At 53.3% G+C, this 12,838-nt stretch overlaps 2 protein-coding genes across 3 annotated transcripts in view; both read right to left on the bottom strand.

Moving 5' to 3' along the window:
• Positions 1-2,963, bottom strand: part of Tcea3 (transcription elongation factor A3) — a 29,188-nt gene extending 26,225 nt beyond the window's left edge. For both annotated transcript variants that reach the window (XM_090335585.1, XM_090335586.1), the window contains exon 1: positions 2,771-2,963. In XM_090335585.1, coding sequence (XP_090191711.1) covers positions 2,771-2,839 — 69 coding nt within the window. In that variant the 5' untranslated portion in view covers positions 2,840-2,963. The remainder of the gene's footprint in view (positions 1-2,770) is intronic.
• Positions 2,964-6,795: 3,832 nt separating this feature from the next.
• The window catches only part of Asap3 (ArfGAP with SH3 domain, ankyrin repeat and PH domain 3), a 45,138-nt gene continuing 39,095 nt past the window's right edge, over positions 6,796-12,838 (bottom strand). Inside the window, exons 18-25 of the mRNA XM_090335581.1 lie at positions 11,746-11,828; positions 11,519-11,634; positions 10,921-10,988; positions 10,726-10,833; positions 10,421-10,616; positions 9,541-9,763; positions 8,910-9,045; positions 6,796-8,008 (exon numbers count right to left, since the gene is read on the bottom strand). Coding sequence (XP_090191707.1) covers positions 7,934-8,008; positions 8,910-9,045; positions 9,541-9,763; positions 10,421-10,616; positions 10,726-10,833; positions 10,921-10,988; positions 11,519-11,634; positions 11,746-11,828 — 1,005 coding nt within the window. The 3' untranslated portion in view covers positions 6,796-7,933. The remainder of the gene's footprint in view (positions 8,009-8,909; positions 9,046-9,540; positions 9,764-10,420; positions 10,617-10,725; positions 10,834-10,920; positions 10,989-11,518; positions 11,635-11,745; positions 11,829-12,838) is intronic.

Genomic DNA, 12,838 nt, shown 5'->3' with positions numbered 1-12,838 from the left:
AGGCCCGCAGTTCAAGCCCCACAATTGACAAAAAATAAAAAGTTAAGTGATAGTGTCCTGGCCTTCAGGTACTGGTGCCCAGATACTGTTTGCCAGTTTCTCTGGTGTAAATTTTCCTGTAGCCACCTTCAAACTACCAACATGCTATCACCAACCTGAAGGCACTGACATTTCTCATTGCATACTTGTCATAATGGCTTTGACAAATAACTTGCAAAATTGCAGAAACCTCAACAGTCATTGTTAACCCAGTTCCAGCTCACTACCAGGTGATAGCTCAGAACAACCACCATGACCTTGGGTCGTGGCTGGGTTCAAAAAGTGTGTTTTGCAGGGCCGCAGGGCATGGTGGCTCATGCCTGTAATCCTAGCTACTTTTAGAAGGCTGAGATCTGAGGATCAAGGTTCAAAGCCAGTCCAGGCACAAAAGGATCTGAGACCCTTATCTCCAATTAACCTCTAGAAAATAAGAAGTGGAGGGCCCAGAGTTTGGCCTAGTGGTAGAGTGCTTGCCTATCATGCACAAAGACACGGGTTCGATTCCTGGGTACCACATACATAGAAAAAAGCCAAAAGTAGTATGTCAAGGTTGCTAGCTGTCTCTCTGGGTAACGTCTTGTCCACGTGTGGAGCTATGTGTATACAGACTGAGGCCCATCCGTGTCTATTTGTGGGGTGATGTCTGAATGTATCAGTTTGACTGCTCTGAATGCCTGAGTGTAGCTGTGTTGGATGTGCCTGTGTGGGTGTCTTTCTGTAACTCTGACGATCAGTGGTGGTCCACAGATATTTGTCAGGCCTCTAGCCATGTCACACTCACATGCAATTGGGTTAGAAGTTGCTTGTGTGGCAGCTGTGTGTTTGTCCCTGTGTGTGTCTATGTCTGCTCTCTATGTGGACATGTGGCTGTGACCGTGGATGCTTGGATGTCAGTTGGAAGCTGTTTATCTGTGCCCCCTGCCAGTCTCTGATGATGTCTAAGGCAGTGGGACTTAGAATTACCAATAAGCCCTTGGCCTGGGCTGCAACGTGGAGGATCTGACTTGTTACAGGAGGCGTGTCCTCCACAGTCTAACTACCACTGGGCGCACCCACTTTCACTCCTACAGCAGGCCCCACCTTTCTGGGCCAGAAGCCCAGAGTTCTGTGCCCACCTAGAGCCTGCCAAAGCCAGAGCGCAGACGTGGCTTTGTGCTGCTGGGCCCTTTTGGCCAGACTTGCAGCTTTCCTGAAGATGGCTGTGGGCGCTTCCAAGAGTCCCGTCCCCAAGAGCCCCTGCTGCTTCTTCCCATTTCACAGAAGAGGGAAAGGAGGCCAAAGACAAAAGTAGTGAGGAGAGGCCAAGGCTGGTCCCTTCCTCCTTCCCCAACCCCCATGGTCTTTCCCCAGCCTTCTGAGCTTTCCATTTCCAATTCCTTCCATTTGGAGGCCCAGAATTTCACTCCTGGTTCCACCCAGTGAGGGGCTGGGTTAAAACAGAATTAAACTGAGGACATCTGGCTGGGCTTTGCCCTCAGCAAGTGAGGAAAGGGCCTCCCTTCCCTCTTCTGACTTGATGCTCCGTTTTACTGCAAGAAAAGCCTGGAACACAGCAGAGGAGGCCGAGAGATCAAGGGAAGAAGCTGTAGCACACTGAAGGCTTTCCTGACACCTCCCCAAGTAGCATTCACCAGGTTTTACCAGGCACCTGCCCAGGTCCTGCTAAGAGCTTTACAAACGACTCCTAGGACCTTACTCCCCAAGGCCAGCAGAGACCCCTTCCCCCCCAGGTGGGGAATCTCCTCCTGGAAGAAGAACAAAAGCCATCTCCTTACTGGATTCTGCACTGCAGGGTTCCAGCCACCCCACCCCAGGTCTTGGTCACTTTCTTAGTGTCTCAGCCTCTCAAAGTTCTTAGGGCTGTGGAATGCACCAGCAATGCTGGTCCCGGTCCTGAAGCAGCATCTAGCGATGCACCTGCTCTGGGCCAGGGCAGAAGTGGTCGGAGGTGACACTCTCCCCACAGGGGTCCTCTTTTTGCTCAGAGAGAGCTCAAAGGACGCGAAGCCCAGCTTTGCTCTGGCCAGGTCACCAGGCTGCCTCCAGCCTGAGGCAAAGATCACAGGAGAATCAAACATTAACTTTCCATCTGGGCCTGCCAGCCGCGGGACCCCCAGGCTGGGCGCCCCGTCTGCCCTCAACTCCCCAGGGCGCACCTCCCCCGCAGCCTGACCTCTCCCACCATTTCCCCGCCGCGCACCTGTTCGCCTCCGCCCGCCCGGCCCCACCCCACCGCCAAGGAGAAAGTTGCAAAACAGAATTGCTCCTGGCACCCCAGCGGAGCCGCGGGGTCCCGCGCCCCTTCGCTTGGCTCCTGCAGGTCCACTCCTGGGCGGGTGGCAAGGGCCCCGCGTGGATTCTCAGCCCCAAATTCTTGCTCCTCGGGACACCCACAATTTGCCTTTCTAGTCCTCTGCCATCCCCGGGTTATGCGCACGCGACGAGTCTCGGGACTTTTAAGTCCTTCCCCGAGATCAAGTCTCCCCATCGGGCCCCCGTCCAGGCTGCCCAGAAGCGAAGCTTGAACCCCCAGAAGGCAGAGTTCACACTCGGCGCCTCCGGGGGCCGCGCAAGCCCGCGGCGCCCGCGGCCACGCACACGCCCGTCCAGGTGCCTAGCCAGTGTCCCCGGCGAGGGGGGGGGGCGTCGTGCCCCCCGCCTCGGGGGGGAGGCTGCACGGTGCCTTCCGGAGCAAGGGCGGGGGGCTGCAGCCCGGACCCCGCAGCCTCACCGTGTTCTTCCTCGCCACCATCTTCTCCAGCTTTTTGGCGATCTTCAGAAGTTCGTCTTCCTGGCCCATGTTGGCCTGCGACGCCCGGCGGGGCGAGGGGCACAGGCGACCACGGGGCCTCAGGGCAGCAAGCGCGCAACCAGCACGAGCCCCAACCGCAGTACCCACGGACACACACACACACACACACACACACACACACACCCGCGCGCACTCGCCCGGAGGAGGCGGGGCGCCCTCCCGTCCCGTCCCCTCCCCCCACGGTCCTGCAGCCCGGGGCGGGGGAGGGGCGGCGCTCACTAAATATAGACCTCAAGGACTCGCCGGACAAAGTTTACCCGCGCCGGCCCGACGCGTCCCCGGAGGAGCACCGGGCCGCCTCCCAGGAGTGCGGGGCCGACGGGAGGGGATCGTGCTCTTAGGCCAGCGCGGAGGTAAAGGAGCCACGAAGAGGTGGTGGAGGACGCCCCAGGAGCCCCCGATGCTGCGGAAACTTCTGGGCTCCGAAGTTTCAGCGCCGCCGCGCTCGCAGCGGGAGGATCCGGCTCGGTGCGCTCCGTCCCTGCGGCGCCCACGTCGACTCACACGTGCGCGCGTGCGCCTCGCCGCCCCGCGCGGGATACCAGGACGGGGCTCCATTTGCTCAGGTTCTCTTCCTTGCGAAGTGTTAACGCTTCGAGGAAGCTTTTAAGTGCAGGGCCACGAGGAACGTGGAAGGCTACTCACCGGACGCACCTGGGCATCTGTATTCACTCAGGGTCGGGGGGTGGGGGGGCAGCCTCGGCCCCTAGCTTAGGTTTGGGTGGGTAATGCTGGGTGGAGGGAAGGGAACAGCTGTGTCTACCTCCCCCAGCTGTGTGCTTTCCTTCAAGTGTCTCCCGCAGGCCCAACTCCCTTCCCTTTGAGTGGGCAGAAAATGGCTTTGTTTGGAGAGGGAGCTGAGGAACCCCCACCACGAGGAGGGGGAAATGGCCTACAGGGTGGAGAGTTGTGGCCTGGGGTAATCAGTGACATCTGCAGACTTTCTGGAAAACAGTTTGAGTCAGTCAGCCTCCAGGTCTTCCATTGCTGCTGCTGCTGCTGGTGTGTGTGTGTCAGGGAGAATGGTAAATGTTTTCATTCATCCATCATAACGTGTATCTCAATATATATCTAAACAATTAGTGAGAGAAACCCCATCCCAGTAAGGTGGAGAGGGAAACCTTAAATAGAGATATGATCCAGAATTGTATTTATCACAATTGGGAGAGGGAAAGAAGAGGACCCCATTTTGTCAGTTATGGAGCTTAAACTCAGGGCCTGGGCAGTCCCTGAGTTTTATTGCTCAAGGCTACCTCTGTACCACTCACAGCCCTATCACCACTTGGGTTTCGTTTTTGAAATAAAGAGTATTGTACTTTTCTGCCCAGGCTGGCTTTGAACCAGGATCCTCAGATCTCAGCCTCCTGAATAGCTAGGATTACAGGTGTGCACCACCAGTGAGGGCACTTTAAAAACACATGTGAGAGAGGAAGTTTGCTCAGCTGATAGGCAGAGTGGGCAAGAGGAGGTGGGAAAGGAAAGGAAGCATCCAAGTGGAAGAAGAGCATCCGTTCATGCACTCATATTTATTGAGCACCTCCTGTGTGCCAGGCAGTTCTAACCCCCAGCATCCAGAAAGAAACAATGCCAGCATCCCTTCAGGAGCTGAGTGTAAAGCTTAGGGAAGGAAGGCGTTTGCCCTCTCGGCATTGGAGGAAGGGGGAAATGGGTGTGGTCACAGGACAGAGGTAGCCAGAGGGAGGCTGGGCATCTCCACATACTTGCTTAGTCAGGACTTTCTTGGTCTGGGATTGTGGGCGGGTATCTTGGCCACCTAGGTTTGAAGGGACAGCTATCTATAGTTACTTTGGGTTGCTTGTCTTAAAACAAAAGCCCCGACTGGTGGTACGCCCCTGAAATCTCGGCTGCTTGGGAGGCAAAGACTGGAGGAGAATGTGGTAAAGAGGCTAGTCTGAGCAAAAATAATCTTGACAGGCTGGAGTGTGGCTCAAATGGTGGGGTGCTTGGCTAGCAACTTCAGGATCCAGAATTCAAAGTGCCTAAATAGAATAAAACAAAACTTGGTGTGGTGAGCCGCAACGGTGGTCCCAGCTACTTGGGAGGACTGTGGTCTAAGGGTGGCTCAGGCAAAGGTGTGAGACCTTATCTGAACATCTAAAAGCAAAAGGCTGGGGGTGTGCTTCCAGTGCTACAGAGCTGGCTTCCTATGCCCAAAGCCCTGGGTTTAGATCCCCAGTGCAGTGGGGGGTGGGGGGAGGGAGAGAGAGATGAATTTTCCTTAGACTTCTATCAGGTTCCTACTTCATAACCAGAGCTAGGATTTCAGGATTGCCTCACAAATAAAATCAAGTCCAACTTTTTCATTGTACAAGTAGAAGACTGAAGCCCAGAATGAGTGTAATACCCACCCCCTTGAATTCTGGATTGTATTCAACACCATATTCCATCTGCTTATCTGACTGCCTTGGTGGACACCTGGCAACTCGTGACACACAGCTGACAGCTTCCACACCACTCTGAGCTTTAGGGAAGACAGAGTTTCTGCCCCCAAATAGACCAGAGTTGGTGGCAAGTACCTCATTTCTTTATTCTCAATGGGACAACTTAGTCATGTTCAACTTAAACAAAACTGTTCTCTGTCCACCCACAGTGGTCACCTCTTACTAACACATACTCTATTGTTTTTATTTGGTTTGGTTTTTCAAGATAAAGTCTAGGTTGATCTCAAACCCCAGATCCTCCTGAGTGCTAGGAATACAGGCATATACTCAGCATCTTGGTTGCTTTTTGGCCTTTTGTCCCTCCCCCCCCTTTTTTTTTGCCAGTCCTGGGGCTTGAACTCAGGGCCTGAGCACTGTCCTTTGGCACTTTTTGCTCAAGGCTAGTGTTTTGCCACTTGAGCCACAGCATCACTTCTGTTGTTGAGTATGTGATACTGAGGAATTCAACCTAGGGCTTTGTGCATGGTAGGGGAGCACTCTACCATTAGGCTACACTCCGGGCCCCTTGTTCCCTTTCTCTAGCCCTTTGCTAGGCTTCCTGGGATTGCCTCACAGATAACCTACTGGCCCCTTAAACTCTGTCTCAGGGATGATCAACATGGACTGTGGCAGAGGCTGTAATGGACCCTTAATCTATCTCTAACCCCTGTCCAACAATTCTCTCCAAACTAGAGTTTCTCCGGCTCAGCACGGTTAACATTCTGGATTGGATCAATCACTATCAAGGGATGACCTGTGGATTGATGGATAATGAGTATGTCTACCAAAGTTCGTGGGCGGTGAGCTTGGTTCCCAGTGTGACAATGCTGGGTAGAAATTCAATCGCGGAGGTCCCGTGGCAGCTCTACTGCAAGGGTACTGCTATAAGTGAAGCCATCCCATAAGCTTGGTCACCTTTCCTTTTGGGGGCCATGTTATGACAGACAGGGATGCCAGCCAGCACCATATCTGTTTGGACACTCTGTAGCCAGCAGAATTCTGAGCCACCCCAACTTCTTTACTTAGAAAGTACCTCTAGTAGTCTGTTACAGTAATACAAAACTGATCAAGCCAGGTGCTGCGCTGCTGGGGCCCACAACTAAAATCTAAGATACTCAGGAGCTTCGAAGCCAGCCTGGGCAGACAAATCCTCAAGACTCCAATTAACCAATAAAAAGCCAAAAAATGGAGCATGGCTCAAGTGGTAGAACACTAGCAGTGATTGAGAAAGCCAAGTGAGAGCGTGGGGCCCAGGGCACCTGCGCACATATCCCCACAACCTCACCCCACCCCCAGCCACACACAGTGCTTAGCAGGAGCACCCTCCAGTTGGGAACAATGAAAATTCTGGTGTGTCAACAGTCCCCTGAGCAAGCTGTCCTGAAGCCACTTCTCCACATTGGGCTGTGTGCCTTGCCATGTCCAGGGAAAGAATTCCAAGCCCCAAACATCCTTTCCTATTACTGTTCAGATCACATAAAAGGAAATCCCACAAATCTTTTTATTAGAGTTAAGGGAAGGAACAGGTCTGAGATGAAGGTAGACTCTGGGGCTCAGACTGTGGTGTGGGACCACAGAGTCCAGCACCCTGAGTAAATAGCCCAGCTTCTTGCCAGACTGAGGTGCTGGCTTCCAGCCCCCTCGAGTCTCTCGTGCTTTGCCAGGCCCATTTCTGTGGAACTCAGCACCAAGTGGCGACAAAGTCGAGATGGTGGTAGTTGGTGATGACTCAGGATCATCTATGATTGGGGCTGGGCCGTGATTGAACTGCCAGCCCCTTGAAGCAGCACCTTCAAGTCTCAGCCCTATAACCCTCTTTTGTCAGTCCCTCATTGCCCCCAGCTCCTCAGCTGACCAAGAGAAAGAAATAAGATCCATCAACCCAGACCGTTTCTTCCCATACTGCTAAATCAAGGAGTGAGGTCAACTTGGGTGAGCTGTGTTCTACTTCCTGGTACAGAGCCCAAGAAGGCTGTATGCCTTCAGAGCATCACTTGCTGTCCAGGACACAAGCACTGGTCCACTAGAATAAAAATGGGCTGCACACAAGTGCAGGGATCAGTCAGGAAGCCAGCTGACTGGAGGTCCTGCCCCACAGATTACAGATTCCACAGCTCAGAGCCACCCTCAGATCCTGGCCCTGCCCATTCTCAAGTCAGTGTTCTGAGAGCAGCTTGGTCCCAGGATCCTAGTCCAGGGCTACACAGAAAGCTGGAATTCAGTAAAGGAACACCAGACAAATAGCCCAGAAAACAGCCCCTGGACTGGTACAGCCTGTGATCAGCAAGTAGCTGGTGGACGGTCAGCCCTATTGCTGTATGAGAAACACAGTCTAGGTCTATGAGGGGCTGGGGGCTCTGCAGCTGGGTCTAGCTGCAGACATGCTAAGATCCAGCCCTAGGGCTGCCTGGCCCTGGGCATAATGAGATAGAGGAAAAGAACTACCATTGTCCCCAACATGGAAGGGCCTGTGTCTTTGGCAGGGCATGGTACACGCCAGGAAAACCACAAAGACACAAGGGACAGAGGGAGTGAGACCCAAGGGGATGGATGTCTCAACTCCCATGTTAGTCATGTGGGCTCAAGCCCCAGCTCTGAATGTTGGGGTCCAGCAGAGATCATGCAGGGGGTCAGCAAAGAGTCAATCTTGAAAAAGTTGTAGGGAACTTGGCGTGAGAACCCCAGTCTTGGAGCTGCCTCCTTCAGTGAAGCCAGCCTAGAGGGAGAAGAATGAAGCTTCCATTTTCTAAGCAGGTGTGGGGCTCACTTCCATGACAGTGCCGTGATGAGTGGATTAAATTATTCCCATTTTGCAAATAAGGAAAGTGAGGCTTATGGGAGCAAAGTCACTTGCACAAGGTTCCCTGACTGCCCCAGGCATGGATCTTGGTCTCCAGGACAACAAGGAAACGAGGGTGTGGACATAAATTTGTGTCCCTGGATTTGCCATGATAGGACTAAAACGTAGGACCTTGCTCATTTTAGGCAAGCGCTCTACCATGGAGCCATATCCCCAGCCCTCTGTCTCCCCAGAAACTCAGTTCTTGCTCCTGCCATCCCTTCCCAATACAGACAACCAACGGTACTCCTGAGGAATTCCAGGGACCAGGAATAGAGGCTGCTGCTTCTTCACAGCTCCCTCCTAATCCACTCACAGGTATAACTAGCTATGTGTCATTAGTGGAGACAGTGTTATGGCATATGTAATCTCTCAGCATGGAGAAGCTAGACAGGGCATGACAGTGCTTGCCCAGCCCTGACACATCCCTCTGTGCCTAGGATCTGCACAGGAGTCTCCTGTACAGGTCTATGGCAGCAGATGGTTCCTTCTCTCAGTGGCTGGCTGGGCAGACACAGCTTCGCCCATCTTCCTCTGGGGCACAGACAGCCTGGGCCTTGTCACTTTCTTATCACTCAGGGCCTGGCTCTTACTGCTTCACACTGCTTCAAAGCAGGAAGGAGCAGGGGCAACCAGGCAGGAACTGCCCAATGGTGGCTACATGTCCCCCAATCTTGGGGAGGGGTCTCCTCCCCACTCACTCTATACTTGTTCTCAACCAATGCTGCCTCTCAGACACCTGTCACTGCCCCTCTAATCACAGTCCTAGAGCTCCTACCGAAATATTCTTTCTGAGAAGAGGTTGCTGGGCAGAGGGACAGTCTTCCAGGCTCCGGCCACCCCGCCGATAGGAACGGGTGCTTTCTGAGCTGGCAGGCAGGAAAAGGCTGATGTCATCCTGGTGCCCGGAGCCCCTAAGAGTAGGAAGAAAAGACTCAAGTAAAATGCAAGGATGGGGGCCCGGAGTTTGGCCTAGTGGTAGTGCTTGCCTAGCATGCACGAAGGCCTGGGTGTGATTCCTCTGTACCACACACATAGACAAAAGCCAGGAGTGGTGCTGAGGCTCAAGTGGTAGAGCTCTAGCCTTGAGAAAGTCCAAGAACAGTGCTCAGGCCCTGAGCTCAAGCCCAGGACTGGCAAAAAAAAAAAAAAAGCAAGGATGGAGCTTTGTGGGTTCCACAAACCCCTTAATCTGGGTCTACCACAGGCCCCAGAGACCTGCAACCAACCCTCAGAGGGCTCTAGAATAGCTCTAAGTCCCGTTCTCCCCAAAGGCAGACAGGGTTTGTAAATAAAGAGGGCTGGGGAGCTGGATCCTGGGTTGGAATTTGGGACAGACTGAAGACCTCACTGAGCTCACAAAATGAATGTGCAGAGAGGGCAGGTTGCCCAGCAGGGCCCTCACAAACCTGAACCTGATGGAGAGATGCACCTCAGCAGGGGTGGCCCCAGAGGCCAGGGCAGCCTGGGAGGTGCCCGGTGATTCCTGGAGGCCCTCTGGGCCAGGCAGAGCTTGGTTGGGTCCTCCAGGTTCCACAGGGCTTGTGAGGCTGGAAGAGGAGGATGCTGGACTGTCCTGACTCTCAGAGGCCTCAGAGGGCTCTGAACCCAGGCTGGGGATGTCACACCGATCTGGAACCAGAAGATACAATCTGTTTTCTTCATTTCCTACATGACTGGGAGCAGCTCCCTGATGGCTCACACCTGTAATCCTAGCTACTTCCTGCCCATTCCTTCAGGTACCACTTCCCCTAGAAGCCCTCCTAAAACAACCACCCCACTCCCAACAAGACCTGCATCTCCTGTCCCAGGCCTCCCAGACCATGCCTGTACTGTCCATCCAACAAAATCATTATTAAGGACCGCCAAGCTCTGTGCCCTGTAGAGTCAGAGCCGCAGCCAGTCTGATCCCGTTCTTCAGGGATTGTGGGTCTATAGCCCAGGCAGCTTTGTTGACCATTAACTGCATCCCTGTATTTGTCTCCTCATGAGACTGTGCCATAGGACCCCGGACTCTGGGTACTTCATGAACTCTGGCTCTCTTGTATAAGTGAAGCACTGAAGAATATGGGGTTCGAATCCCATGGCTGGTGCTTGTTAGTTGTGGCAGCTTAGGCATGTTACTTAGCAGCTCTGTGCCTTTACCCTCAGGAGAGAATGCCCACTTTCCCTGAGGGAAAACTGTGAGGATGGTCTGGACTCCCTGTATACCCCTCATCTTAGCTTTCTGCACAGAAGCCCCTCAGTGAACATCTTGCTTGAGTATCTTTTCTGGACAGCCACCTCTACCTCCACCTCCATGTCCCACATGTCCTGGGACCATGGTCCTGGAAGAGATTTTGACGGGCAAGGGTGGGGGGCTGTCCTCGTTCTGGCTCTGAGGGGCAGCTGGTTCTAGGCTGCTGATGGTCTCATAGATCTTGTTGCTGATGTCCATCTTCCCAGTAGCCCTGCAGGTGTGGGCTGGGGGCCTCAGAGGACAGCGCTGTGGGAGGAGGAGAGCCTGGTTTCCCAGCTGAGCCTGCCCCTCCCCACCACATGCCCAACCAGGCTCTTTCCTTCTGTCATCTGTAGGGGCAGGGGGCTGGGCACACCTTTTCCTCCTCATCCTCCTCGCTGTCAGAGCCAGGCTCTGTGGCAAGTCCCCACGGGTAGTCCACGTGCAGAGGGAAGGCCAGGGTCCCCTCCTGTGCCTGCTCCAGCTGCCCAAAACAAACACTTGGCAGTTGACAGGGTCAGGGGCCCAGTAGGGAGAGAGAAGGGGCAGGAGGCAGCTTCCATTCACTCACCAGCTCCTCACACTCCTTGTGCTGTTTCTTCCTGGCTATGTCCAGAGCTGTCTCTCCTGCTTCATTCACTGTGAGGGAGCAAGTTCAGGGGTCATAGTCAGGGTCAAGGAGACAGTGGAGCTTAGGGGCGAAGATGAATTCTGAATCAGAAGGTCTGGGTTTGAATCCTATCTCTTACCTCTTGTCTGTGTGACTTTGGGCAAGTTTTGTACCTTTTCGGGGCTCCACTGTCTCATCTATAAAATGAGCATGTTACTTGGGAACTACCTGGCCAGGCTGTCTGGGAGATGAATTCAGTGACAAATGAGATCACTTGACATCTGTTAAACAACACTATGCTAATCACTGTTATCAGACTGCACTAATGTGTGCTTGGCACCTTCAAAGAAGTTATTTTATTTACCCTTGTGGTAGCTTACTAAGGCCAGTTTTACCGATGATGAAACTGAGGTTTCATCAATCACAAATCAATCACAAAAAATTCCTTCGGTTCCCAGAGGTCCAGAGCTGACCTGGATTAGAACCCAAATCTGCCTGGGAAGAACATACTTGCTTCTGGTGTTCTCTGAACCATAGGGCAGTCAGAATGGGGCCGCACCTGTCCCAACTGGAACTCTCCCCTTCAGCAGTAGCTTGAGGCAGTCGGGCTGGCCATGGAGGGCAGCGCAGTGCAGGGCAGTGTTCCCATCTGTGGCCTTGGCATCTGGGTGGCCGCTGGAGTGAGTGGGTGGGTTCAAGAAATAGAGGAAGAACAGATAGGTAGGGAGGGGGAGGGGAGGGAGGAGGGGAGGAGGCCCAGGGGATAGGTGGCAGCCAGACCCTTACCCATTCTGGATGATGAAGTCCACGATGGGCAGGGATGTCTGGTTGGCGACTCTGACAGCCAAGTGCAGGGCAAGTTCAGGCGCCTGAATATAACATCCGCACCTGAGTTTCCCTTCTCCATCCGTCCCCAATTCAATGTTGTCTTTTTTTGTTGTTGTTCAGTCGGTCATGGGGCTGGAACTTTGGTTCTGGTGTTGTCCCTGAGCTCTTCAGCTCAAGGCTGCTGCCCTACCCCTGAGCCACAGCACCACTTCTGGTTTTCTACTGATTAATTGGAGATAAGAGTCTCACGGACTTTAGTGCCCAGGCTGGCTTTGAACCTCGATCCTTAGATCTCAGCCTCCTGAGTAGCTAGGATTACAGGGGTGAGCCACCATGCCCAGCCTCAGTGCTGTCTTCTTGAACTTTCTTACCCAACACCTCTGGATCCAAAGGCCAGACCCTTGTGTTTTTTGTTTTTGTTTTTGTTTTGTCAGTTTGTCCTTGGATTTTCTCAAGGCTAGAACCCTACCACTTGAGTCACAGCACTGCTTCCAACTTTTTCTATGTATGTGGTACCGAGGAATTGAACCCAGGTGCGTGCTAGCCAAGCATTCTACCACTAGGCCGAACTCCTAGCCCCCAGAGCCTTGTGTTCTGAAAGTTTCCTTTAATGGTTCCTCCTCTGCCCTGGGGAAAGGTGTCCTCAAACTAGTTCTGGCTCTGCCTCCCAGGGAGGCCTCTTAGGCTCACTAGACAGTCCCCAGCCCATCGGATTCCACACAGAGCTCAAAGCCAGCTTGCTGTTTCTTTTTTGGTACTAGGGATTAAACCGGGGTCTCACTCGTGCTAAGCATACCATGTTCTACCACAGAGTTATTTCTAGCCTGTGACCTGTAATTTTTAATCCCAATCAATTGGCAACTCCTGTTGACTTGATCTTTCCAAGTCTCTGACATCCTTTCTCCCTGTTCGCATGGAGACACTGGGACAGCCAATGCAGTGGCCTTCTCTGCTCTGACTGGACCTACCCTTCCCTATTTCTGACGGTATTATTAACCCATTCTACAGGTGAGAAAATGGGTCTCAGAGAAGTTCTGTAACTACACTGGAT

The sequence above is a fragment of the Megascapheus bottae genome, chromosome 6 (assembly GCF_031878675.1).
Source record: "Megascapheus bottae isolate mThoBot1 chromosome 6, mThoBot2.hap1, whole genome shotgun sequence".
Classification (NCBI taxonomy): Eukaryota; Metazoa; Chordata; class Mammalia; order Rodentia; family Geomyidae; genus Megascapheus; species Megascapheus bottae.
Note: the sequence above shows the minus strand (reverse complement) of the source record. Positions and strands in the feature narration are given on the sequence as shown.